At 42.7% G+C, this 27639-nt stretch overlaps 2 protein-coding genes across 6 annotated transcripts; both read left to right on the top strand.

Annotated features, from left to right (window-relative positions):
- The first annotated feature begins 573 nt into the window (after positions 1-573).
- cpne1 (copine I) lies at positions 574-27196 on the top strand. Of its 4 annotated transcripts, none has more exons than XM_035389401.1 (17): positions 574-722; positions 3555-3639; positions 17138-17269; positions 17498-17677; positions 18063-18137; positions 19430-19501; positions 19752-19835; positions 20206-20295; positions 20537-20632; positions 21653-21739; positions 22413-22472; positions 22888-23021; positions 23201-23255; positions 23346-23397; positions 23705-23838; positions 24228-24464; positions 24884-27196. In XM_035389401.1, the coding sequence occupies exons 1-17, from the start codon at positions 607-609 to the stop codon at positions 24998-25000; spliced, it is 1806 nt and encodes a 601-aa protein (XP_035245292.1). In that variant the 5' UTR covers positions 574-606; the 3' UTR covers positions 25001-27196. The 4 variants fall into 4 exon arrangements, with proteins under 4 accessions (XP_035245292.1, XP_035245291.1, XP_035245293.1 ...); XM_035389400.1 differs by lacking the exon at positions 20537-20632 and adding an exon at positions 20718-20816; XM_035389402.1 differs by lacking the exons at positions 3555-3639; positions 20537-20632 and adding an exon at positions 20718-20816 and having other exon boundaries at positions 585-722.
- On the top strand, positions 621-10496 carry rbm12 (RNA binding motif protein 12). Of its 2 annotated transcripts, XM_035389398.1 has the most exons (3): positions 666-722; positions 3555-3639; positions 6661-10496. In XM_035389398.1, the coding sequence occupies exon 3, from the start codon at positions 6684-6686 to the stop codon at positions 9357-9359; it is 2676 nt and encodes an 891-aa protein (XP_035245289.1). In that variant the 5' UTR covers positions 666-722; positions 3555-3639; positions 6661-6683; the 3' UTR covers positions 9360-10496. The 2 variants fall into 2 exon arrangements, with proteins under 2 accessions (XP_035245290.1, XP_035245289.1); XM_035389399.1 differs by lacking the exon at positions 3555-3639 and having other exon boundaries at positions 621-722.
- Positions 27197-27639: the final 443 nt, after the last annotated feature.

Raw genomic sequence — 27639 nt, forward strand, 5'->3', positions numbered from 1 at the left:
ATCACAGAGAGAAATGTAATGCACATCACTACATCATGAGTGTTGAAGAACAAGTAATTACATTTAAGTACATATAGTAAGATTACTACAATATAACAAAGAAAAGTAATTAAAGTAAATCCAGATAAAATAAACAAAATAATACAAAAAGACATATAAATAATAATATACGTTTTTAGGGGTATTCTCCAAAGATGTTATGATTCTTTAAGAACAATTAATTTTTCTTATTCTTAACCAATTTCAATGATATTAAGAGACATTTTATTTCAATTACAAATAAATGGAATTTAGGTGCAGACTTGGCAAACTTTTGTTTATGAATAAAATACTTTCCATTAAGGGTGTAAATGTTAACAATGTTTTCCAGTAGTTTGTTTTCATTCATATAATAGCAGATAATATCTTTCATAGTTAAGTTATTGTCACGGTTCCTTAAATTGAAGATATATGAACACATGTCTCTCCAAAAGCTTGCAACAACATCGCATTCATAAAATAAATTATTTAAGTTTTCATCTTCCTTCCTGGCGCACCTTCTCCTTCGATTGGCCTCCGCAACTGTGTTGCGTCATTTGGTTTGGGGGCGTTACGTGACGCATACGTATGCTGATGTACGTAGCGGACATTTTGTGTGCTGCTCATAGAAAGAAGAGCGGAGGAATCGCCAGTGACCGCCTCTTAAAATTTAAGTCAAATCTGTTTGTGTACAGATATTTTCGGTAAGACCAAAAGAAAAGCACAAAATTCACAAATATTTGTAACAGCAAGACTCATGCGGCACATCAACACGTTTAGTTACAGTACATTGGCTTGCAAATAGGTAAAATGTCTGGCTGTAGTAGATCCCGAATTACTAGTCAGCGACTGCTTGAATCAAGACGCAGGCCAGATATCGACTTTTGGCCTGCATCGATTGAATGCTAGCTAGCTTTTATGGTTATTTGTCTTGTGTTTAGCTTGATAGGTATTAATGTGCGTTCTCGAGGAGAAAGTGCCTAGATTACGTGAGCTTGCATGTAATTTGACTAGTCATTCTGATCTGAAATGATTGTAGTTTTGTGATTTGTTACTGTTTTTTCTTCCCCGAAAAGCAGAATAGACTAAATCAGCGCCATTTTTGGTGTAGGTGATGCTTCTCCTTAGCTAGATTGACGTTCGTTTAAATAGCGTGTAGTAATTTAATACGTATCTTAACGCTCAGTTGTATTGTTTGCGGTGAAATGTTTTTAAATGCATGCACGGGCTGAGGGTGGCAGCGGAATGCAAAATGAACCGCCGTTGCTTTGTCATGATTGAATCGAATGGCTTGAACCCCCACTTTGTTATTGTCTTGGCTCATCTGCTGGTGTGACGCAGAATTACACGCAAGGTTCTTCTCCGTATTTTATTTGGTTAGCTCAATGGTATTATGCTCAACTTTTCAAACTGTGTATATCTACGTTGATGCTTTGACTTGTGTTAACAGTTGGCTAACATGTTAGCTAAGAATGCGCACTGAATTATCTTGTTTTTTGTAAATAATCATACATTTTACTGTTTACTCTATTCTACTCTATCTATTACAGTTGGGTTAATAATTTTGTGCTGCAATCTTTTAAATCCTATTCAGAAGCTTAAGTTTAGTCTGCATACCCAGCAAGCAGTACGAGTCCCTCGTGTTGATGGAACCTGTGGGTCTTTGAGTGGTAACGTTGCTTGTTCTGTTGTAGTGAATGTTCCTTCTGATGTATAGGCGACTGGTTGATGTGGATGACTTGTTTAAGATTTTGTGCCCAAAAACTTGGTTTTTCGTTTGAAAATGATGCGTTTAAGCACTGGTGAAAGCTTTTGTTTGAAGATCTGATGGGTTTTCCTGCGTCGGATTTTCTAGGATGTGCTGCAGATTCTGGTTTGTGCATTGTGTTCGGTGCAATGAGTTTGTGGAAACGGAACGTTGAATGGTCTTTTGAACGTTCTCCAATGATGTTAGCACGCGCTGTGCTCAGTCTGGATAATTTTACTGGCTTCTGAGAAGCGGTTCGTTTGTTGAAAAAATTGGAGAAAAAATGGCATTGCTGGAGCGTGGGTTTGACTTTCAAGGTCTTGTTTATTTGTCTGTTACACTATAAATGACTGCTTGTCTCTTGCGCTTGGAAAATTCTGAACTATTTTACTTTTGAGGTCCAGGAATGAGTTCCTGTCATGTTGTCAAATTTATATCAGAATCTTGCTGTCATCATATTCAGTGTTCATTTTGAGGCAACTTGGGCCCTGGCTTTCCTTGGTTGAAATTGGGTTTTCAGAAGTTGTGGTGAAAGAATGCTTCATTATGGAGCCTAGGACTGGACATCTACTTCCAAGATTCCCAACATGTTTTCTTAGCCACTTTATTAACCAAAATAATTTCATCAGTGCCGTTTCACACAGCATTGTCTGTAGTATCAAATATCTAGTTGTCTAATACACACTGCAAATGCATGAAAGGCCTCTGTGGGGTTGCCATTTTTGCAGGTTGTTGGGTCTAAATGGGTTAAAATAAAATAAAAACTGACTTGCAGTTTTATTCAGCAGACAACATCAGACACACTGCCTGTGTGTGAAACAAATTCAGATATGTTGAGTGATTGTTGTGTTTAAAAAGACAACATGTTCAAAAAGCAATATGCATGAAACATCTGATCCTTTTAAAAGCGGACTGCTACTTCATTAGATGCTTTGGTGCAATTTTAGTTCCAACAGGTTGAAGTTCCTGTGCTGTCATTTTCATGTTATGGAATGTTGTTTTTAAGATTTGTGTCATTCAATACAGCAACATAAAGGAAGGGAATTCCACTGTGAAGTTTGACTTTTTACTGTGAAATACAAGTGTGTGATGTCATCTGCACTGTTGTTCCTCATTAAATTTAGGCTGTATTGTATAGAGCAGTGGGAGGTGTTGACCTGTCCAGCCTATTGATTTGTGCTCTGGCATAAGTAATGAGTTTTGATCACGTGAAGATTAGTTCACATCAACGTGGGGATGACATCATTCTAAATTTTATGCAAAGCTTGACTTTGATTTCATGCAAACGTCATGCACCATTTTTAATGCAAAGATGCAACTAAGTGTGTTACGTGTGTGTGTGTGTGTTTGTTTGCGTGGCAGTGTGTTGTATGTACCCTGCTATGAAATTGTGAAATGACTTACTGCACAAGGTCTTGAAGAGCATGTTCTCTCTCTTTTGCTGTTTTGGGTTTTTCTGATTTATCAAATGCTTCTCCAAGACTCGATGCCTCCAGTGTGGAAAATGATGAATTTAATGTGTCCATGGTGCATGCTCATTGTTTTGAATTTGAATCACTGTGCCCGTTTATGGCCTTTGCCGATGAAGCCATTCTGAAGTTCAACTGATCCCATTGGCGATGCTAATGTATTGCATTTCTGTGCCTTGTATCTGCTGCTGCAACAATGCTTAAGTGCTGGGGCTGATTTTCAAAGAATGGTTTGCCGTTTACAAGGTGCACACTGGACCTATTTTCGTCTGCCTGCTGCTTGCATTCATATGTTTGCTTCATTTATTCTTTTGTTACAGTCTAGAGTTGGTTTTAATTGCTTGCCGTCAGGATTGGCTTGGGTACCCTGAGCAACTTATAACGAAGCACCACTTATTATTACAGGTAAGCATTTATGAAATGGTCTACAGTTACTGAAGCCACTACCTCAAGGATTTAGATCCCTTTTAGAGCTGTTTTGTCAATCCCCTTGTCATAGTATCAGCTATGTCTTTTAAAGTCTTCCTAGTTAAATGTAAAAAAAAATTATAAAAAATGCATCCCCCTGCCCATTACTAGTAACATAGTCATTCATTTTCCTTGCATGCCACTTATATTTTCTTCTTAAGAATTTTCTAGAATAGCTGAGTAGAATAGATGTTGTGGCTGTTCGGAGTTCATGCCCATAGGTTGTCATAAGTAGGCTACCTGAAGTGCTGGAGCTAAAGGCTGCATTTGTAGTCCTGTACTTCCTGCCATTCCTATCACTGTGGCGCATTCTCAGTAGGGGACAGTGCTTTTGTGATGAATGCTTTTGCGATGTCAGGTGTTGGTGTAAACATTGTAAAAGTGCAGTATGTTTAGAGAATAGGTCCACCTCAATCTTCAGTCCCCGAAGCCTGCTCTGTTTTCTTTCAGTTGGCAGCCAATTTGTTTGTTCGGACAGGCAGCAACTTATGTTAAAAATCAGCAGATTCTGCAGCCCTCCCTGATTGAAGTTAGAAATCCCTGGTCTGTCTAGTCTTCTGCTTAAGCCACTTTGACAAAATATTGATATTTCTGTGATAGCCTAATGAAATGGCTCTCTTGCAAACACCTGCTCGCATAGATTTTGCACATTGTGAGAGGTAGTTTGGCTCTTTACTCCGAACAAAGCTAATATTGTGTGGGATAATTTCAGAGAGCTATTTGGTTTTAAAAAAATCATTTTCTTGCGCCATTTGTAAGTTTGGAATGCATCCAGACATTTTGTGTGCTGTTGTGCGGGAGGGGGGTTTACGTTTATCAACATGGAATGGCAAATCTGAGTAGATGTTGGTACCTCATCTTTATATTTACACACCCCTGTAGAAAAAGAACCCACATTAGATAGTTTGTCATTCTGTATACTTGGTTTGGATAGTGAATGGCGCAGGGTTTGTTTTGTTCTTTCGTGTGACCGTTTTCTTCTTGGACGATATGCCAACCTTGTCACGCTCAGGAAGATGAAAGCTGGGGCCATTTTAAGTCCTGTTCCAAACTGAGGGGTGCAGGTGATTTTCACCTTTGAACATGTACGTCAGGCTGTATGGGAGTGTGTGCACAGCCCTAATTATTCCAGAACTGTTTTGGGAGGAGAAATGTACAGGTGCATACAGATACGTAGTGTTGTGGTCCAGTTCTACCACACAGAATAGTGTGTAGTGTGAAATATAGCAGTAGCCTATAGGAATAATAACCTCCATATCCACTAGAGGGTGGAACCAGCCTTGAAGGAACTGGAGCCAAATATTACTGACCTAGTGCAGTACTACCTGCTAGGTGGTAGTGCAGTCAGATGAGATGTTCGGCATGCATCCCAAATCATTGTGATTGTCAAAGATCCTGTCAGAAAAAGGTTTTGCCTGAATACAAGGGCATAGGTACAACATCCACATAAAGGCTTATACAGCCAGCAGCCGAAAGTCACTTCACAGAATGTCTCCTCAGCTGCCTGTTGTACAGCAGAAATGCATTCCACACTAGCTTGGGTGTGTCCTGCTGTTGCATCCCTGGGATTACGCACACAATGTAATTGCCATTTCACTGCGTGCAGGCTGTAGCCTAGGTAAGGTGCTTTCAGTCTGGAACAGGCTTAAAAGCCTTAACTCTCTGCAAACCCCTACAAGTGGGGCGAAGCTTTCTTCAGTTTTATACGTTGCCAAACAATAATAAAACACAGGTGACTTTTGCAAATTGCCAGTGTACGAGAATGAGAAAGGGTAGCATATTAGCACTAGCATGCCACAAGGCAACGGTCAGCATTTTTGGAACACTGATACTTTTTAAATCAAAATGAAGGGCCTTGTCCTTCACGCTATTGTAGTGTAATTGTGTAAAATTTGCTTTAGGAGACATTAATTTGCACATATGAGGCAAACACTATGTGAACCTTTAACAGAAATTGAAAAAATATATTAGATATATTTCTGAACACCTTGGTTTTTCCTTATCTCTCAATCCTCGCAGTCTTGTCTAAATACCATAATATAGCACATTCCAGCGCTAAACTCATGTGGTGGGGGGGGGGGTTAGGGGTTAGGGCTTAGGGTTATTTTAAAAGGAAACAAAATGCTAAGAAATAGCCTATGTTCTGGGGATTTTGTTGATTTTGTAGCATGTATTCTTTTAACAGTCCCCACAACCCTGACCAAGGAAGTGGGTTAGATATTGGATGGGTGGATGTTTCAACAGTAAAATACCTGTATGATTTGGAAATCTAGCCCTAGATTTCAACCCTAGTTCCAGTTCTGGATAAAGCATGGGTTTTTTAGTGTATAAACAACCAACTATACAGTGTCTGGCTATGCTTATTATTGTGAATTAAGTGTTTGATGTGCCCAGATTTGGTATATCATTTTTGACAGTGATTTCACAATGTGAGATTAATTAAATGAATGTGAATTGTCACAATGCATAAATATCTTTTGCCACGGTGTTTTGAACCTTCTCAACCTACAGTAAGATTATCATGTGGAAGTGTTTGACCGAATATGCCATCTGAGTAGGAGGCTGTTTTTATGGCAATAATCTGTTTAAATTGGACTTTGTATAAGCCCCATCTTTCCTGAAAGAGTCGGCAACAAGTAAATTTTATAGTATAATATAGCCTATAAGGCAAAATATTTTGTATATGTGTGTTGTGGTTATAGAAAAGGCAGTTTTTTCAGTTTGTGGACATGATCAAGGGCTGCTGAGATTTCTCTTGAACTGAAGACAGGTATACTTTGTTGGACCCTGTTGCACTTTGCACCAAAACAGTTGTTTTCACAAATATATTTAGTTTTCTGGGTGTTATTATGCTGCCTGCCAGATGTTGTGTCTGGGGTGGTTTCATGTTTGTCTGTGTTTTGTGTTTTTTGCTGCAAACTGTCGTCTGACCCAGACGTTGCCTTCTTTTACCTGCAGGTGTGTGTTGGGTACGCCTCAGCATGGCTGTGGTCATCCGCTTGCAGGGTCTCCCCATTGTCGCGGGGACCATGGACATACGCCATTTCTTCTCTGGATTGACCATCCCGGATGGTGGTGTGCATATTGTAGGGGGTGAACATGGTGAGGCTTTTATTGTTTTCGCCACCGATGAAGATGCAAGGCTTGGCATGATGCGTACTGGGGGGACCATCAAGGGGTCTAAAGTGTCTCTTTTGCTGAGTAGCAAGACCGAGATGCAGAATATGATTGAGCTTAGCCGCAGGCGTTTCGAAACCGGCAACTTGGAGGGACCCGCGGGGAACGGAGGTAGACCGGGGCCCCCAACTAGTTCGGGTGGGGGTGGGGGTGGGAGGGGGAACTTACCAACCACAATGCAAGGCTTCAGCAGCCCGACGCCGACCACAGTCGCCACAACTGCCTCTACGCACGAGCCCCCCAGCAGTAAAAGTATGCCCACGTTTGTCACAACCAGCATTGGGAACATGCCCCCAAGCTTTACCAACAACTTCAGCAGCCCTAACCTTACCATGGGGTCCACCATGACCACAGCAATGTCCACACTGAACTCTGTCCCTCCCCCCATCCCCCCTCTGCCCACCATGCCGTCTCTGCCCCCCATGCCCTCTATCCCACCCATGCCAGTTCCCCCGCCTGTATCAGCTCTGCCTCCAGTGCCCACTGTCGCGCCCTTAACGCCCGTGCCCCCTGGACCCCCTATGACACACATGCCCCACATGTCCACTATGCCCCCGTTTAATCCGGGTGTCCCTCCCCCGGTAGGTCCTGTGGGCGGTGGACTTGCCGGCTCAGGGCCGCCCTTATCGATGGGGAACCCAAACCATATGTTCCTCGGTCCAATGAACCCGCTTGGTCCAATGAACCTCCAGGCCCACATGAAGCCAGCTGTGGTTAATCCAGACGAGCTGTTTGTTCACCTCCACGGCCTGCCCTTTTCAGCTACTGAGATGGACGTTAGGGAATTTTTCCAGGGGTTGGGCGTGGAGTCCGTCCGCTTTATTCGGGATCACATGGGTAGAACCAGTGGCAGGGCACTGGCTAAGTTTTATGCACCCCAGGACTGTTATGAAGCTCTAAAAAGAAACGCTGGAATGATGGGCCAGAGGTACGTAGAGATCACCCCGGCTACTGAGAGGCAGTGGATAACGACCAGTGCAGGGAGCGGCATAGGCGGAGGTCAAGGATCGTCAAAACACTGCAGCGACCCTGATCAGGACCACCACCGGCGTGGCTCAAGTTCAGCGTCCCCCTCCGGGCGTGAAAGAGCCAGGTCCCGCTCACCTCACAAACAGGAGTACTGTGTTTATTTGAAAGGACTGCCTTATGAAGCGGAAAACAAACAGATTTTTGAATTTTTTAAGAACCTGGATATTGTTGAAGACAGCATATATATAGCATATGGACCAAACGGTAGAGCAACAGGAGAAGGCTTTGTTGAGTTCAGGAATGAAATAGACTACAAAGTTGCCCTGGGCTGCCACATGCAGTACATGGGTAGTCGGTTCATACAGGTTCACCCCATCACCAAAAAAGGCATGTTTGAGAAGATTGATGTTATTCGGAAAAGGATGCAGGGTTCACAGCCGGGTGACCAGAAAGGTAGCTCCTTAGAAGGCGGAGGAAAGAATGCCAGGACCTGCGCGCATATTTCAAATATTCCATACAACGTGTCCAAGAAGGATGTCCGTCTGTTTTTGGAGGGGATCCAGCTGTTTGAGGAGAGCCTCAAGGTCCTCGTTGATGGCAATGGTAATGGTCTAGGGCAGGCTGTGGTGCAGTTCAGATCAGAAGAGGAGGCAATGAAAGCCGAGAGGTTGCACAGGCAAAAACTGAACGGGAGAGACGCCTTTGTGCACCTGATCACGTTTGATCAGATGAAAGATGTAGAGAGAAACCCACCGCCACAGGCTAAGAGAGGGCAGAAGGGCCAAGGGAGCGCTCATGGCCAAGGGCACTCTCAGCCGCACAGTTATCCCGCCATGGCAGGGGACGAGTACAGCTTCCTCAGAAACAGTGTAGGCAACTTAAACAACGGCCCCCCTTTCGTTACCCCGTTCAGCCCCCCGGGTAATGGGCTGGGCGGTCCCCCTCCTCCTCTGCCCCCAATAGGCGGGGCGCTGGGAGACGTTTCGATGAGCGTCCCCCCGCCCATGGTGGGCAGTCACTTGCCGGCTCCGGTGCTGGAGCCCCCGGGGTTCCGTCCCGGACCCGGCAGTAACAACGGTCCGCCGGGGTTCGTTGGGGGGCCGGAGAGCCTGAGGGGACTGCCGCCTTTTGACAACGGGCCACGAAAGAGCAGCGGCCTCCCGAGCCGAGGAGGGGGACAGGGTCGATCGGGCGCCCCGCAGCCTGGGTTCGGTCCCGCGTCCGACACCCTGAGAGGGCCGTCTGGTATTAGCGGAGGTCCTGGCAACCCGCGGCCGACGATAGTGAAGATACAGAACATGCCCTTCACAGTCACAGTAGACGAAATACTTGACTTCTTTTATGGCTATCAAGTCCTGCCTGGTTCCGTGTGCCTGCAGTACAGTGAGAAAGGTATGCCCACTGGGGAGGCGATGGTGGCTTTTGAATCGCATGACGAGGCGATGTCTGCAGTCCTGGATTTAAACGACAGGCCAATCGGATCCCGGAAAGTCAAAATAACTTTAGGTTAGGTCCGACATGCAGTTTCTCTTCTTAGTGAAATTCTAAACCTGTGAAACATCAAAGGTGCTGCATTGTACTGAATGTTTTTTTAAGTAACACCAAGGTGAGAAATTAACATTGAAGGAAGAATGTTCATTTTTCTAGCACCAATTGGTAGTATGAATTTAGTCCCCCTACCAAAGTAATTGAGTTGTTTGTAGATTAGGGGAGAAAGGAGTGAGGCACTGCATTAATTTAAGAGCATGGTATGATTAGTACAGTGGTATGTGTGGGTTTCCTTTTGTAGCAAAGAGTGGCAGCTTGCTTGATTCCAATCATGTAAAGAGCTGAAGCGGTTTCGTGCGTGTGAAGACCTGGAAATGGAATGCGTGTTTGGGGCAGAGGCGCGCATTCTGCCAGTGTAACGGCTGTGCTGACGTTTTTTCTTTTTATCGGGAAGCATGTGATACTGTTTTCAAATGCTCTGACGTTTCTGTGTAATTTGTATTTCTGCTGTAGATTTCACCGTTTATAATGCCTTCACCTGTGCTTTAGAGGACATTTAGCAGATACACCGAGTGCTGCTGTTCTCGGTGCGTGCAGAGAACATTCACAATGTTGCGGTCAATGCATCAGCGTGCTTTGTTTTTGGTCCATGCTGTTTTTCTTTCCCTTAATAAAATGCCATGTCAATGCGGATGCTGCCTTGTACGAGAAATGTGTTGAAATGCAATGCGATCCACAAGGCCAGATGTCAACTGTACCTCTATGCTCTCTGTTTTTCCTCTCAATATCAAGCAGAAGACTGCTGGGTTTCTTGAAGTTGCAGCAGCAGCCTGACATTATGTATTTGCAAGCTCTTTCCAGCTACGGTCCCTTCAGAGTATGTGTCGTGTTTTGCTAAGATATAGTTGCTATTTGGCTTCTGTTTTGTAGTGTTGACCCAGATCAATTGTAATGTTTCATTTATTTGGACTTTGTGACGTTCCAGCTCTTTTTTTATTTTGCAGTTGTATATACTGTTCAGCTTACATATTTTGTCAATAAAACGGCATTCCTAAAATAATGAACCTACAAGGCATTGTATGTTTCTCTTGTGCTTTTCATTATATGTGTTTTTTATACAGTATAGTTTTGGAAGGAACAATAAAATGTGTCGGCATCAAGGTTTCCATGTGGTCTCCCATACATGCACCAGATGTGAAAATATGATGCTACTGAGTACCAAGAACATGCTTTATTCCATTCGAGTGTACATTTTTGCTGTTGTGGTCATTGAGCAGTTGGTGAGTACATTTGCAGTTAAATGGGCGAGCTGATTGGCCAGACCGCTGAAGGCAACAATAAATCATGGTTGTTGAGTTGCAGATACTATACTTGGTGAAACCCCCCCCCCCCAAATTTACTCCGCTTTACATTCTGCAGTTTATCGACAAGAAGGGTTTACCCATAAAAAGCTACAAAGAAATTTCACATTGATATGTGCATAGGAGGTATACCATATATGTATGAACCCATATACGTAGCATTGGTGTACCTCTTATCTTCTTTTTTTTGTGAGTGTCATTTTTGTTTTTTAAAGGGATAGTTCACTTTAGGGTTTCGATACTGTTATGGTGTATGTTTTCCATTGACCCAGACAGTTTATCTGCGATGAAGCAGCGTTTATATATTTACGAGTTTCTGACGACCTGTAGACATTACAATGACATGTATTGGAGCATTCTGGTGTTGCGGTTTAAAGAAAGAAAGCAGACTCCAGGTACCTCCAAAGCAGCTTGTATAGCAATGGTTTGTTTCCTCTGACTGTACTTATGTGCCATAGGAAACATTTCCAACTGAACTAAAAATCTTTTTTTTTTTTTTTAAACAGTCTGGTTATATTCATATGTTCAAACCTCTAGAAGCATAATGCTGCTGTACAAGCTACTTTTCAGTTGCATGGTGTATTTTCTTGCTTGAGACAACGAATCATTGAATGCTTAATACTTGCTTTTGTATAGCCAGCAGATCATCATCTGTAAATCTCGAAAATATCCTTCATTGCACATAAATGTCTGGGCCTGTAAAAAGCGTACTCTGAAACTGAGATACAGTCAGTAAACCCCAGCTGAACTACATAGAAAATTTTCATCTGACTTAGAACAGCTGGTTCAAAATCACAAATGATTGAAATATAATGCTCTTTGGAAATTGAAATGACTTTTTTGTTCTGTTCCTGATAACTCCGTTTCTTTGTCGGATGCGAGGTCTATGCGCAACACAGATGATGTTCTCTGAGATTATGCATGCAAGTCAGTGATACATCACCCAGGTTCTCCAGAAAGAACATAAATTTTAAGTCAATGCATGGAATGCTATGACTCGCCAATCCATTAAACACTATAGAAGCCAGAGCTCACCTACTGCCTTTCCTATTTACAAAAGCAAATAAGGAGAACAATTATTTGCCGGTTGACTGATGAGGTACATGAAACTGAACTTTGAGAATGTCAACACCTGCTTATGGGCTGTGGAAGCTGCGTTCGCTCACGACAACTTGTTGATAGTCCTAGAGAACAGAAGAGGGGAGGGAGTAGAATTGCTGGAGTCGGAAGACAAGCGTATTCCCCTTGGACTTTAGCTTGCATTGTTTAAAGATGTCATTTGTACGTTTATGTGCTGTTAACAGAACCTAGCAGAACAGAAAGCTGACTGAAGGATTACCTGTGGATGGTCCTGCATTTTACAATAAGCAATTGGATCCCAAGCTGCTCTAAACATGATTTACTTTGTGAAATGTGAAGCAAAACACATTATTAACTTTGCTCACATATTAAGCAGGCAGTGAGATTGCTGGAGAAATGACTTGAGATTAAATCGCAATGCGGGTTGTCTATTTGCCAAGGAGGCATATTGTGCATGTAGCCAGTGGCTTTGAGTCACGGCGTGTTCTTATCCCTGATGCTAACCGAGGTGTAGATGACACCAAAAAAGTTTTTTGAATAGCTCATACCTCAGGGGGGGAAATCTATGGAAATATGTAGCTGGTGATTAACCAAAGGAAGCTGGTTGTGTTCACAACAAAGATGGTGCCATAATCTTTTTACCTTTGGGGGGGATTCTAACACAAAATTTGTATTGCATGACACTGCTATGGAATTTGGAATTTCTAAGTCACAGTGCAGTTAGATTTCTAGACTATGGCTTTAGTATCTTTTGTGCTTTCTGCACTACCAGGGTTGTTTGCAGCATAAATATTATAATATTGTTTTATGTACTGCTAACCGTAACCTATTACCAGAGTGGTCTGTACTAAAGACATTACCTTGAGCATAAGAACACTCAAAACTCTTGAATAAAAATGCCATTTTGATCTGCAGGTTCCTAGAGAACAGTGAAATTGGTTTGAAAAAATTGGATTGACTGTCCAAGCAAGGATCACTGGGATTGTTGGCAACGGTCCTTGCAATGTGTACTACTGATGAGAATATTGGCAATATTAGCCTAAATGTTTGAGTAGGCCTACGTCCTGACATGCACCAGTGAAATGGTGAAGCACTCATTTGCTGTGTATTCATCTGCAGATACTGTGCCTGTGGTTTTACCTTGGTTGTGTTTTTTTTTGCTTCCTTCATGACTGGTTGATTGCAATGAGCAATGTTGTTGATTGAGGTATCTGCTGTTAATAGCCTAATCTGCGTCATTGCATTGCCTGTTGACATGGGAGCCTGCACACAACTGCTTGCTTTCCTGTTAAAGTGATTGATGTGTGAAGGTAAGTGGTTTTTTGTTTTGTTTTGTTTTGTTTTTTTTTGCTTTAGCCTACAATGTACAGTACATGCAGTACAGTACGATTCACATGCAGTGAAATGCCGGTCTTATGTCGCAGTGGACTGTGTATTTGGAAGTTTTTTATTCAAAATGCCAATGCTTTGTTTTCTTCCGATTTGTCTGTTCATGCTGGTCCATTTCTTGCATGAAGGCCCGTTGTGCCACTCTCCTGTTTTTGATGCCCTGCAGCGCATCAAGGCCTAAGCATTCAGTGAAGTGTGTTGTACAGTAGTTGAAGCATTAGAAATGTGTAAGTTTACATGTCCTTTCATTGGAAACAGCTAAAGATCCGAATGTCAGTTATTTACATTTGGCCTCATCCGCAGTGTTGGTTTTGGTGGGTGTTTTTAAAACTGCACGATTCCTGAGGAAATGATGACTCATAATTTCTTAAGACATGCATTTAAAAAAAAATTGATCACTTTCTATTAAAAAACAATATAGTTTACATTTTTATGTATTTGATTGGCTCAGACATGTTTTGTGTACAATGTAGGATATATTAGATGCTTAGAGAAGTTTCTGACAACCTGTTGCCTTTGCAACTGGAAGTGTAGTTGGATTTGTGGTGTAAAACTAGCAACGACACCACAGGTAATTCCAAAGCATCTTTTTACTGTGACGTTATGTTTCCAGAGGCTATGAGCATATAAGCAAATTAGTTTTATAGAATTCATTCACAATTATAAACATAAGAATCCATTTTATATTTTACCACTACTCAGTTCTCGAGCATTTTGCTCTTCCTTCCCAAGTAATGTAGTAATGCTGATACAGGAAACTACGCCACAATTTCCATGAGTTTTGGTTGCATGGCCATAGGAAATGGTCCCAGCCACAAATAAGATCATTTGTACATTTGAGGTAATCGTTAAAGAATAATCAGGTAATACACACATGTACAACAGGCATAATGTCAATATACAAGCTACTTTGGAGGTGTATTTTCTTGCTTATACTAGGCCTATATTCCCACGAATACCCTGATATTTTCTATTGTAAATCTGGCTGGGTCTCAGAAATATCTGTACACATCTAAAATATCCTTCATCACACACAAACTGTCTGGGTCAATAGAAAACACTAGACTACCACTGAAATGAAGTCTCCTACCATTTTGGTGTTGGGTTCCAACATATTACTACTGTGCTGTTGACCTTTACTCCTGGCCCATTAAAATATTTCAGTTTATACTTATTATTATTTTTTTTTATATATATAGCTTATGCAATGGTGCAAGTCCATCAGTGGCCCTTTCATTTAACTGCTGTATTAGTGTATCAGTTTGGCCCTTAAGCAGTTTCAGGACAGCTTGCAGGAACCTTTATACAACCTGGTAAGGTGAGTCTTGAGACCAGCGTGAAGTGCTTACGTGAATTATGACAGTTTGGGGGGGGGGGGGGGGTCACTCAAAGCCAGATGTGACCACTGGCAAGGCGTGAGAAAAACAGAAAATACAGATCTTGGATCAGTGGCAGATTGAGGGCAGTAAACACATGTAATGGGGGAAATAAATGAAAAATGCATACCTTGGACCAGTGGCGGGGGAATTGTAGTTTTTGACATGTTGTGTGAAGGAGCAGTTCGGTTGAATATGAAGTGTCCCAGGAACCGCTTTGAAACTGATGTGCACAGCAGCTGTTTTCTAGGCTTGTGAGAGAGAACACCTTCCCAGTCCTGAAACTGTAGCTTTTGATACTTGTGCTTAGATGTTTTTTTTTTTTGTTGTTGTTTTTTTTTACATGATAGTTATTCTACGGTTGTCTGTTGCATTTGGTCCTACTACTGTACCGTTTTTCTAATATAGTGTGATATGGCAACCAACACGAGGTAATATTTACTTGCTTATTCGGGCTTCTTAGCAGATGTAGCAGTACGCAAAAGAGATGTGGGAAACATGTTATCCTTTTAATCCTCACATCAAAATTTTTAAACTCGCTCCTGGCAAATATTGCAAAAAGCAACAACCAGACAATTGCGAGTGAGGATAACTACCATTGTGTTGATTGCGGTAGTAAACAAATTCCTTCTATTCATTGTCAGGCTGCCTCGGGAACAGACCGGTGCAGAATAGCTGCAAAGGCGAAATCGGGCACTATCCACTTATCAGAAGTTAAATGCTTGCAACTGTGTTCAAAAGTTGCAATGATGAGTGCTCAAGTTGGCATCACACTTAGCCCATACGTTAGTCTATTACTAAAACAATTGCAATTGGTGGAATTTTGAATCGTTTATTACGGCGAAACTGCAAATGCGTTCTCAATCACGTATGCCCTTACATGATTGATAATATAGATTATATATGGCGAAATAACTGATTGCATTGTAATTCATGTTGACATTAAGACTTGTTCAGTGCCCTTTCCCTTCAGTTAATGGTAATGTTCGTTTTCCTTTTGGCTGAAAGTTGCTACTGCTAGCTACATGACATACCTGAAATATCGCCCATATAGGATGAGCTTTTTAACGTGGTTTCGTTTGTAGCCTATGCGTGGTATTGATAGCCTATTAGCCACAAGGTGAGCCACCCTTCTTCCGCTTCCAGATGTCGTTCTTTATTCCCGAGATGTGTGGTGATTTTTACAGTGCTACGGCACTCTTTCGAAATGGTTGGTTTGTAATTATGCTTTGTTTTAAAATAGAATGGCTGCGATTACATTCCATATGGTACCAGGGACATAGGGGATTTCTTCATTCATTCATCGTTCGCAATACAGTTGCAAGTAGGCAAAATGTTATTCATTCTACGGTCCTTTCTTCCTACACTGCGGGATTATGCTATGATTGACATTATGCTCTGTCCAATAGAAATGCTCTCGGGCTAGAAATGTAACCAATAGTGATGCGCCTACTGCGATGGGTGGGCCAGTTGCCACACCTTTCGAATGACCATAGTCACCAGCGACAGTGCATTTCTGCAAAACGGACTGCTTTCTGGTTTCTGGAGAAGTGTTTCTGATATTTGAAAGGTATAATAATTCTACGTGCGTGTTACGAATCATATAGCGTTATGTATTTAACTCTGAATCTTACCGGATGATTCACCCGAGCTACACTGATTTACGGATTTTAACATGAGACGTTTCTCTTAGGCTAAATCTTTTCTCGCAGGCCTTGGATTAGTGAAGTAGTTAGCTAGACTACGTAACGAACTATATAATGGCTATGAAGTTTTACAATTTGAGAGCCGCGCAATTTTCTTTGGCGTGTTTACTGGCTTCATTAAAATGGAGGGTTGCATCCTGCTAACAGATAGCCTACAGCTGTGTGGCCAGAATCCTGGCAATGATTCTGAAGATTCAAATCGTTTTCTTGTCAGTACTTTTGTATAAAAGTATAACTGTCATCGGTGTTTATTAGTTAATATTCTTAGTTTAACATGATTAGCACTGCGCTTAGATTGTCAAAGTGGAAAACTGCAAGATGGTAAAATTGATTCGGCACATTGAGATTGGTCGCCTGCTAACTCCGAAAACGACGAATTCAAATTTTAATCGTCAAGAAATTGACGTTAGGTGTGGTTGTCATTCTGCAATGCTTGACCTCATGCACAGCAGTGAAGCGGAAACGGCTGTTGACATTAACATCCGCATCTGCAGGTTAGAAAATAGTTTAGGAAGTTATACAGCGTATACTTACTTCACTTGTCAGTAACATCTTTAATGGATATTTGCCGTTTTATCATATTGTGCGCTACTAACTAGCTGCATGTTCAGCCATAGTTAGCTACCTTGTTAGGAAACCAAGGCGCTTGTGTCTTATTCGGTGATAAAAGAAGTTAGGCTACGTATAAACGTCTTCTCGGCTGATTTGTATTTATTTATTTGTTTTACATTCTATTTTTTACAGTGATCCTGAAGGGTACCAAGCATTTAATTGTGTTAAGTCACGCTGCGTTTCTTCCGTAAAATAAAAAAACCCATAAAATATTATGGCTGATATCGAATATTACTAATTTTCTGTTTTGTTTTTTTTCTTCTTTTTTTTTCCTCAGATGGCTGCTCAATGTGTGACCAAAATCGAGCTCTCCGTCTCTTGCAACAATCTCATTGATAAAGATGTGGGTTCAAAGTCAGACCCGTTGTGCGTTCTACTCCAAAGCTCCGGAGACGACAAATGGTCCGAGGTAAGCTCAGACCAGTTCTGGACCCCTGAAAAGGTTCTCATGGAGAATAAGGCTGTGTTGACACTAGCCCAGTTCAAGAAGTTAAGTATTGATAATTCAGGTGGAATCTGGACAGGTCTTTATCAGAATTTGTGAGAATGGAGCTGGTCCTTGATGTGAATGCTTTAAAACTTGTCCCCTTGACACTGTGCTGATGGCCTAGTCCTTATTTTCTCTGTGTTCTTCTAGCTGGGTCGCACTGAGAGAATCAATAACTGCCAGGACCCCGAGTTTTCAACAAAGCTGTCTGTGGATTACTACTTTGAGAAGGTGCAGAAGCTGAAGTTTGGCGTCTATGATATCGACAACAAGTCCGTCGACCTGAGCGATGACGACTACCTTGGGGGCTTTGAGTGCTCTCTGGGTCAGGTGAGACTGGCAGAGCCGCATTTCTGTCACGCTAAGTCCCGTGAGATGACATTTCTGTCATGCTAAGTCCAGTGAGATGACGTTTCTGTCACCCTCAGTGGCATATCTTGTACTGTCGTGACTCCTGGATGAAGCTCTTTGTTCTCATTGCAAAATGTCTTCTGTTTAAAAAAATTAAAAAAATAATAATCCAAAATTGAATGCGCCTTTGCTCCCTCTATGGTGACTACATTAATTAATTCTTAAATTATTTATTTATTCTGTTTGTTTTTTTGTATAAATGTTTATGTTAATCTTGTTAAAGCCAAAGTGGTTGATGTACCCATTGTTGGTTGGCTCCAGTGTTTAATAGTGTGTGCTGAACTACCTTGTTTTGGCTTGCCAGGTAGTTTCCAGTAAGAAGCTTACCAGGCCACTGGAGCTGAAGAAAGGAAAACCTGCTGGCAAAGGCACAATCACAGTCAGTAAAACGTGCTACCCAACTCACTGTCACGCTTACTGTCAGTCAGAATTCTGAAGTCAGAATTCTCCTTTGTGAATGATTAGGAGAGCTGGAAACAAACGTTTTGAGCAATATACAAGTGAGAATCTTCGTGCTAGAAATTCTTCCAGCTTTTGCCGACCTCACAAGATTTTGACCTGTCAGTTTCTAAGCCCATGCATCGTGCTTTACAGATCACCTCATCTGTTCTTTTTAGACTTCAAGACATATTGCATTTTTCTGCTGATGACTTGTTCATCTGAACTGGTGATGTTCTATGGCTACAAAATCAATACCTAGAGGACTTCAAACCTGGGTCAAATTCGCATTTGTTTTGGATTCAAATACTTTTCTATGCTTTACTGATCTTGTCTGGTCTATTGGAACCAATTAAATACTCTCAAAAAAGTACAAACCCTGCCTTCTGGTCATATTGGCAGGCTTAATTACACCAAGCAAGATCAATAGAGCACAGAAAAGTATTACGCAAAACAAATACGCATTTGACCCAGGTGTGGAGTTCTCTAACCTTTCCTATTGACTTATGTTTAATATGTTTAACTCCTGACAAATAGCCCCTTGAGAATTCACAGTGGGAGAGTCGGTGTTGGGCAATGTGGTCACCATGGCGCTTGCCTTCTGTTCTAGAGAACACAGGTATATGGCTTCCTGAGTGTATAGGAAAAAAGCGGTTAGATTTCCGCTTCCTCTCACCCGGGCCAATGCATCATCCTTTGAGCGCCATTTAGTAGCAATCGCCAATCCCTCCAAAGCACACTTTGTAGCAGCCTATTGCCCACAGAGAAGCTTCCCTAATGACTTTATCCTCAGCTCTCTCCCTGAAGATGCCATCCTGTCTGTATTATTTGGTGACTTCAATATCCGATTCTAGATCCCTCAATTGCTTGCATTTTTCTCCCTTTTCTTCACTCTGGTCAAATCCAAACACACACTCTGGCAACCAACTTGACCTAGTATTCGCGGTTAAAAATGTTGGTGGGAGTTGGCTTGATGTGACGCCACTTCCTGTCTCTGACCGCTGCTTCCTGTCCTTTGCCTTCCTCAGCTTAGCCCTGAGCATCAGCTCTTTGTGACCTAAGCCTTTTGCAAGCGCGTATGTAAGCTGCACCCGATAAGAGCGCGTGCTAAATGCCTGAACGTACTGTGACATAACCTGAATAATGTGTTGATGTTGTGTGTGCCTTTGAATGCCAGCGTGTTCTCTCGCTTGTCCGTTGGACATTGAAGCGTCGGCCCTGTGTGTTTTGCAGATAGCGGCTGAGGAGATAAAGGACAACAGAGCCGTAGTGTTGGAGGTTGAAGCGCAAAACCTTGATAAGAAGGTGAGGAGCTGCATTGTGTGACCGTTGCACATCACCAGTTATCTCACCTTAGAGTTTGAGCACATTTGAGTGGCGCAATAATGAATGTATTTAATTTCCTGTAAGATAAGGAAGTGTAAATATTCCGTTTAAATTCATAATCATGGTTGAGTGTTGTTATTAGCAGTGTAGACTTTTAATGATCTGTCTGATGCCAAGTTCTCCCTACTGTTTTGTACAAGCTGCTCAGCGCCTTGTTTTGTGTCTGCAGGACACCTTTGGGAAATCGGATCCATTCCTGGAGTTTTTTAAGCAAGGGGACGATGGCAAATGGCAGCTGGTCCACAGAACTGAAGTACAGTATTCACATTCATAATTTATTCATGTCCTGCTTCAACATCAGTCCATATTTGTTCTTGTAGTTCTGTGCTTAACAGTAATTGCATGACTATGCAATGCTGGAAAACAAGTCTCCATCCCTAGCAGACCGCAGGCCATATTTACTTAAGTTCTTAGCACGAGCTAAATATAATTTGTGCATACAAACCACTGTTTTGACCAGTGAAATCCATAGAACTATTGGTTATTGAAGGCTTTTGCACGTGCACAAATATGGCCTTATTAGAAACAACTGACCCATTTTAGCTGTACTTGGTTCTTTGTTTTAAATCGGGTTACTTAACATTGTCACATACGTGTCTTTTTTTTCTTTTTCTTTTTTGTAGGTAATTAAAAATAATCTAAATCCTACCTGGAAAAAGTTCACGGTCGCTCTTCAAACGTTTTGCAACAGCGACATGAGCAAGCCCATCAAGGTAAGAGCCGACTCCTCAGCCTGTCGCATGCCGTAACCGCTGCCTCTCGCATGCGCTCGGCTACAGCTGCATGCATAGAGTTAATACTGTAGGCCCCTCGCACCCTGGCCAGACCACACAGAACAAGTTTATCGCCACATCCCGTTTAACTTCACCAGAAAGGGGGTGGGGGGGGGGGGTGAGTTCCCTGTTGCACCACACCCTCCGGGGGGTCTGATCGCTGTCTGTGTCTCACGGGCAGGTCACATGTTACGATAAGGACGAAGACACCAGTTCTGATATGATAGGGGAGTTTACTTGCACCACTGCACAGCTGTTGGAGGCGGGACAAGGAGCGGTGAGCGGAACCGACCAGCCCTCCTCCATCCTCCCTCTTTAAACCCCCTCTCTCTCTCTCTTCTGGCCTCTTCTCTTCTCTCCAGGTCCATTGCTCTGACTATGATAGCGATGGTTCTCATGACCTTATCGGTATTTTTGAAACTAACGTGTCTGAGCTGCAGAAAGCCGGCCAAGGCTCGCCGGTGAGACCCTCTTCTTCTCTCTCTCTCTCCGTCTGTGTCAGTGCCTGAGGTACAGTAAGAGAATGCTGTCCCACTGTGTGTACTGTTCCACACTGATCCATACTGTTCCATAATGTTTTATACTGTTCCATACTGATCTATGCTGATCCATACTGCTCCATACTGTTCCGTACTGTTCTACCTGTACTTTTAGTCTAGGAAAATCCTGTGCATGATGTTTTTTTGATGGTAAGTCAAGTTTGTGTTTTCACGGCCTAACCAAGATTAAACACTATATTAGCTGTAACTGAAATGGATGTTACATTTTTTGCATAAGACCCAAAAGTTATGAAACCGGAGCCAATAGCTCTCTAGCACACCAGCATTTACATGGATGTAAAAAAAAGGGTCTGTGTAGTTGCTGATTTTTTGTGATTTTGGAAAAATGTACTTCAAAGCAAATCATTTGTTAAGTAGCTTAGTTGTACTTAAAATACCAATGCTTGCTTTGGTTGGGATTGACCATGTAAAATGCATCCAGTTGCACTTATCCAAGTCCTGGAGCTTTTTTTTCAGAAAATAAACTTGTCTTTTGGCCCTATTTAATATGGAAAATAAATTAATTGATTTGTACAGTCGTGTGCAGTTACACCATCGGTCACATGCAAGGCATCGAAGACAGAGTTAATGGATGGCTGACCCTTCACAACAGCAAATGGGTTACAGGCTAATAACACTGAAAAAACAATGTGCTCTGAAATGAATTGCATTTCCTGAGAGCTTGTTGTAGTGCTGGTATCATGTCTGTTTGAGGGGTCTACTTGCGGAGGTGAGATGTCCCTGGCTTGTGTTCCCAGGTGCAATTTGACTGTATTCACCCTCAAAAGAAGCAGAAGAAGAAGAGTTACAAAAACTCTGGAGTGGTCAGGATAAAGTCCTGTAAGGTAGGAATCTTAACTCCAGTCTTTCACAAAGCAAAGAAAGAGTCCCATCATTGAACGCTATAAAGTAAAAAGTGATGTAGAGAGTAAATGGCGTTTCCATCGTTAGCCATTGTAATATGAACAGTAATTGCTTGTGCCGCTAAGAGTGTCTGACAGAGACGCCATAGTCGAGGTTACCTTCATCACAGAGAAACAATTTCTCTGCACTTTTTGTGTTTTGTAATGGTTCACTGTAAAATATTGAACACAGAAGTGATAGTCTGATTTTGATTGGCTGTTTGCTGGGTTCCTCAAAGTACAGCTGCATGAACCACTACTACCAGAGCACGTACTGGTTCCCTTTTGTCCTCAAGGGCAGATGTCCCTCTTCTCCAACTGATGCAGGCTCTCCTGCAACATCCTGTGTGGCTGGATGTGGCAATACTCTCTGGCGTGTTAGCAGCGTATTGCATCAGAAATATGATTCAGAGGAGCGCACGTGTTTCATAGGAGGGTTTCACATAAGGGTTCACTTGAGCTGTAGTGCTTCCACTTCCCGTGGAAAGCAGCATTGCAGTTCCACAGAGCGGCTGGAAATTCAGAAGGAAGGGGTGGGGGTGGGTGAGGATTGTGAGGAAGTTCCCTGCAGACTTGCCACTAACCTGCTTACCTCGTGTCCTGTTTTTACTTCCAGATCGAACAGCAGTTCACCTTCCTGGATTATGTGATGGGCGGCTGCCAGATCAATTTCACAGTAAGTCTGCGCGTATGGAGCAAGAGGAGAGCAAGTTCAACAGCCCTGCCGTTACTCCACTGTTTAATATGGAAAAATATAACCAGTATACACTCCTTATTTCACAAAGCTAAAAACTGAGAAGCGGGAGATATTTAAAGACACGGCGTAGCATTTTTGATATCCCCTCAAGGGTAATGACGCATTGTGAAGCCTTTTTTTTTACTTTGAGCCAAGAATGCTGGTCAGATGTTTTTTAGGGTTAAACAATTGAAGTGAGCTTTTGGAGAATTCCTTTGATACTTCTCCCTACTGGGGCACCCCCTCCAGCTCGACAGCTTCTGGCTGCAGAAAGCCATTTAAGCATAAAAACTCAGTATCTTATGTATTGATTTTGTTTACCCATGTCTTAATGAAAGTGGGTGCTGTTCCTCAGGTGGGGATTGACTTTACGGGCTCCAACGGGGACCCCCGCTCCCCCGAGTCGCTGCACTTCCTGAGTCCGGACGGGCTGAACCAGTACCTGGCCGCCATCTGGTCCGTGGGCCAGGTGGTGCAGGACTACGACACGTGAGTCAGGACTACCGCCGTTCATATCGTCGCTGTGGCGATTATTAGCGCTTTTGTGTGCGCTAGCCCTTTAATGTGGGAGCTGTACACTGCTGCATTATTAGCACTGAGCTTGCCGTTTCCTCACCTTCAAACCGACCAATCAGAGTTGTTGTTTTTTTTCTTTGTTCTTTCTGCAGTGATAAACTTTTCCCAGCCTTTGGATTCGGCGCTCAGATACCTCCGGACTTTAAGGTGAGAGATTGAAAGCGATCCGTGTGTTTTTGAGAGCAAGATGAAGGTCCAGTGTTTTGAATGTTCACGTTTCCCCCTCTGACCCTGTAGGTGTCCCACGAATTTGCGTTGAACTTCAACCCAAACAGCCCCTACTGCCAAGGTAAACAGCCTGCGTGTTCTGTCTATGTTTTGGAATTCATTCTCTGGTATTGAATGCTCTAGGAGATCATCTGCCATGCTACAATGTCTCTACCGACTCTTAACAATACAAAGCCACTGCCGTTGCCTTGTTTTCCATCCCATATCGCCTTGTATGGCAGCCTTTCCGGTTTATTTGCCTACTTCCCAATAAAATCCACTGATTAAAGACTGCATTAAGATAGGAATGGGTTTTGTAGCCCATACTGCAGCAGTGTATGTGAGAATAGGTAGTATGGGGTAATGGAACAGTGTGTTCTTTTCTCCAGGGGTGCAGGGGATTGTGGAAGCCTATCGCATGGCCCTGCCCCAGGTCCGGCTGTACGGCCCCACAAACTTCTCCCCCATCATAAACCACGTGGCCCGAATCGCCTCGGGTGGAGCACAGCAGAGCAACGCTTCGGTGAGTTCTGTTCCACACATGCTCCTGTCCCACACACTCTTCTGTTACACTGATGCACACCTGTTCCTCACACGCACTCCTGTTCCACACACATACACCTGTTGAACGCACACACCTGTTCCTCTTTCTCTCTCTCTTTCTCACACACACACATGCACACCTACTCACACACACACACACACAAACATCTGTTCCTCACACAGCCCGAAAACCTTCCTCAAATAAAATACACTCATTCTCTAAAACCATACCATTCGCTCAGGAAATCTCTCACACAACAGTCTGATACACAGCTTAAGCCGATAGGTGATATGTGTACTCACTGGTCTCGTGATCGCTTTTTGGCTCTTTCCCGCTCCTCCTCTCTCCCTCGCCCTCTCCTCCTTCAGCAATACTTTGTGCTGCTGATCATCACCGACGGCGAGATCACAGACCTGGACCAGACGCGGCAGGCCATCGTGGAGAGCTCGCGGCTGCCCATGTCCATCATCATCGTGGGCGTCGGCCAGGCCGACTTCAAGGCCATGGAGGTCCTGGACGGGGACAACGGCGTGCTCAAGTCCCTGACCGGGGAGCCGGTGGCCCGCGACATCGTGCAGTTTGTGCCTTTCAGGGACTTCCTCAAGGTACGGCTCCGCCCCCTTGCCCCACAACGCCCGTACCTGAACTCTCGCCCGTGCGCACGAGAGTAAAATACTCCGTCAGTGCTGATACCTTCTCTGTCTCTGTGATGAATGTCAGGTTAGACATGGGATGTTATAATGGTATGCAGTGGCACTTCTTTGTCATTCAAATAGCTTAGAATGGGAAATCTGGCATGAATCTGCCTTAATGGCATTGATCAGTCACATGATGCATTCATTATTCCTCTTCCTCTCCCCGCTATCTGCTCCTCACTCTCTTCCCCTCTTTCTCTCCCTCTCTCTCCTCTCTCTCTCTCCCCCCCCTCTCTCTTTCTCCCTCTCTCTCTCGTCTCTCTTTCTCCCTCTCTCTCTCCCCTCCCCCCCTCTCTCTCCCCTCTCTTTCTCCCTCTCTCCATCCACAGGCTCCCAAAGAGGCTCTTGCTCAGACTGTTCTGGCCGAGGTCCCCAGTCAGCTGGTCTCTTACTTCAAGATGCGCAATCTGGGCCCTGTAAACCCGCCAAACCCAGTCTCTCACTGAGGGGCGCCTGTAGGAAGTCCTCCCAGCCACACGGCGGCGCCACCACACAGCGTTCGGGATGACCAGTAGCAAACCCCATACCTTCAACTGCTATGATTAAGCCCAGCGGTGCCTTTTAATACCACTCATGATATAATTAAATTAGTTTTATTTTCTACTCACCTTTTCATTCAGTATAATCTTTTCTTGTGTAACTGTGTTTTAGACCATTAGGATCTAACACCAGACCGAGAGAAGCCAGGTTCGTGTTCCTGTGGGAAATGAGAAGGAATAAGACCCGTTCTCAGCGATGTGCCACTTATACTCACAGATGACTGCAGTACAGGATAGGTATCCTCTTTAGTCTTCATAGTTCTCCTATCCTGTTTGAGCCTGGTGCGCTACTGAAGTGAGCTGCCTTTTAATAACATTATCAATGCACGGCCTTTCATAGTTATACAAGATTGTAGACGCATATATACAGTATATCTTGGATACCATGCCTATGTTACGATATGCCTTGAAGTGTTTAGTCTCCGGCAGTCTGCACTGTTGCAGTGAAACTCGGTGGTCTTTGAAATGTGGGTTGAAAGAAGGTGAAATGGCTTTCCTTACATAGTGAAATACTGACGTCATTATTACCGTATTGGCCAGCATAATTGCCCCAGAATTTAAGTTGCAATTTTTCAGTTGATTCGTTATTTCTCAAAGAGCTTTTTTAGAAGATTTTAGGGTCCAATTTATTTCTCAATGCATTTGCCAGTTGCTGGCAGTATAATGGTGGCAGAAGTCACAGATGGTCAGAGATATGCTAAAAAAAAAAAAAATGTGTGGGCTTTGTCAGGCAATCAAAATTAAAAAAAATAAAAAGTTTTTAGCCAATCAAAGCTGCTTTATAGGGGGCTTTATCCAATCAAAATGGCTTTAGAAGGTTTTTTTTCATGCAATCAAAGCTGCTTTAAATGATTTGTAGTCTATCAAAAGTGCTTTCAAGGTCTTTGTTTTCCTCTTTTACACAAGTGATTTCGTGCTGTGCGCAGATGTACCTCTAATTATGGGTATGAGGGTTCAGGACATCTAAGCGACACCAGTGGCTTTTATATCCTGGAATTTCAAACCTACTGCGGAATTAATGTTCACCTACGTAAAGGTCAGAATTCGCAGCTAAACCTGTCACTGTGCCAAGTGTGCTTTTTACCTTCATTTTTCATAAGTCTCTTTAGGATTGGGCCCTTGGTATTGGGATGATTTTGGTTTCGACTTTTCCTGTCGTTCTAAGACCATATTTCATTTAATACTGTGTGCCATACAGACCCATCCAAATGAGTGTTCTCTTCAACTTCACGCCCAGATTGAAAGCACAGGTGATGTGTCATAAATTTAAATGGATGCAAACAGTATATATGTATTGACTGAGTAGTGGGGACCATGGATGAATGGTGTCCATGCCATGTGTTCAAAACTTAAGTTGCCTTTTAAAATTGGCTCAAATACTTGAACACTTCTGTGCCTTTTGCAAATCTAAATATGATGCTGATATGATTTTTTTTTTTTGGGTATACGTACCTTTCTGCTCTCCGTTATGTTGCCATGTTGCCTGGGAAATGTCCCCCCCTCGTGCAATTTGAGAACTTTATAACCAGTACATTATATGCTCGCTAAAAAAAGGTGAGGGTATTACGAAATAAATAGTGAACGCCAAATCAAAATGGGCCAGGGGAAGTGGTTTTCTGGAAGTGGTTTGCTGGAATTTTTGCTGTCATGACCACATGTACTATAAGCACGTATCAGCTACTTCACCTGGCTACTTAGCACTTTCTCTTCTTGACATTAGAAAGTATAGTATAAAGCTTATATTTTATTAGACATTTATGCGCCTAACAGTGTATGAGGAATTAGCCATGTATCTCTTTTTGAACCTCTGTTTGATGTTTCCTTTCATATGAATATCGACTTTTGAGTTGCATTGTAATTTTATTTTTATATTGGGACCAGAACTGGGCAGAGTTGTTTTATACCTGAACTTCTGCATGTTTAATCTGCATTCCACAGTTAATCACAGTAATGCTGGAAACGCTGTCTCCTTATTTTCGTTTCTATACCCTTCCAAAGCCTTCATAAAAGGGAGTCATTTATGCATAGTTTCACAAACATTGTAGCTGCTATTGCTTATTTTTTATATGCTGATGGGAAAATAAAATTATTCTGTAACAAGAACTTGGCAGAGTTTTGTGTTATTTACCTGGCTAAATAAGCCAGGTATTCTCCATGTGTGATGCTGAAGTGCTTTTTTTTTATATTGGTAGAATGTACCTGTTTTTGTATGAGGTGGTGAGGTTCTGTTCGTCTTTCAAATGTGTGATAAGGTTCTATGTTGGTTATGATGCAATGGTGTGATGAGGTTCTGTGTGTTGGTTATGATGTAATGGAATGTCTTGGCATATGTTGGCTGTAGGTGCATTTTTTCATGCACCTATGACTGCTCTGATTGATCAAAGTTCTCCAGCCTGCCAGCTGTATATTATACAACCTATGGAAACTTTGCTGTACAAGCTGCTTTGAACTTACTTGAAGTGAATTTTCTTGCTTTAGACTACAAAGCTGTGAAAGCCCCTTAATATGAGCCATTGTGAAGCCAGCAGGTCATCAGAAAATTATTT

Source organism: Anguilla anguilla, chromosome 13, assembly GCF_013347855.1.
Source record: "Anguilla anguilla isolate fAngAng1 chromosome 13, fAngAng1.pri, whole genome shotgun sequence".
NCBI lineage: Eukaryota > Metazoa > Chordata > Actinopteri > Anguilliformes > Anguillidae > Anguilla > Anguilla anguilla.

Excerpts from the sequence above, each read along its gene's own strand:
- cpne1 (XM_035389400.1), top strand. The coding sequence starts at position 607 with ATGCTGATGTACGTAGCGGACATTTTGTGTGCTGCTCATAGAAAGAAG. Across the intron at positions 20,817-21,652 it reads AAGCCGGCCAAGGCTCGCCG|GTGCAATTTGACTGTATTCA; the intron begins GTGAGACCCTCT and ends TTGTGTTCCCAG. Across the intron at positions 23,022-23,200 it reads GTGGTGCAGGACTACGACAC|TGATAAACTTTTCCCAGCCT; the intron begins GTGAGTCAGGAC and ends TTCTTTCTGCAG.
- rbm12 (XM_035389399.1), top strand. The coding sequence starts at position 6,684 with ATGGCTGTGGTCATCCGCTTGCAGGGTCTCCCCATTGTCGCGGGGACC.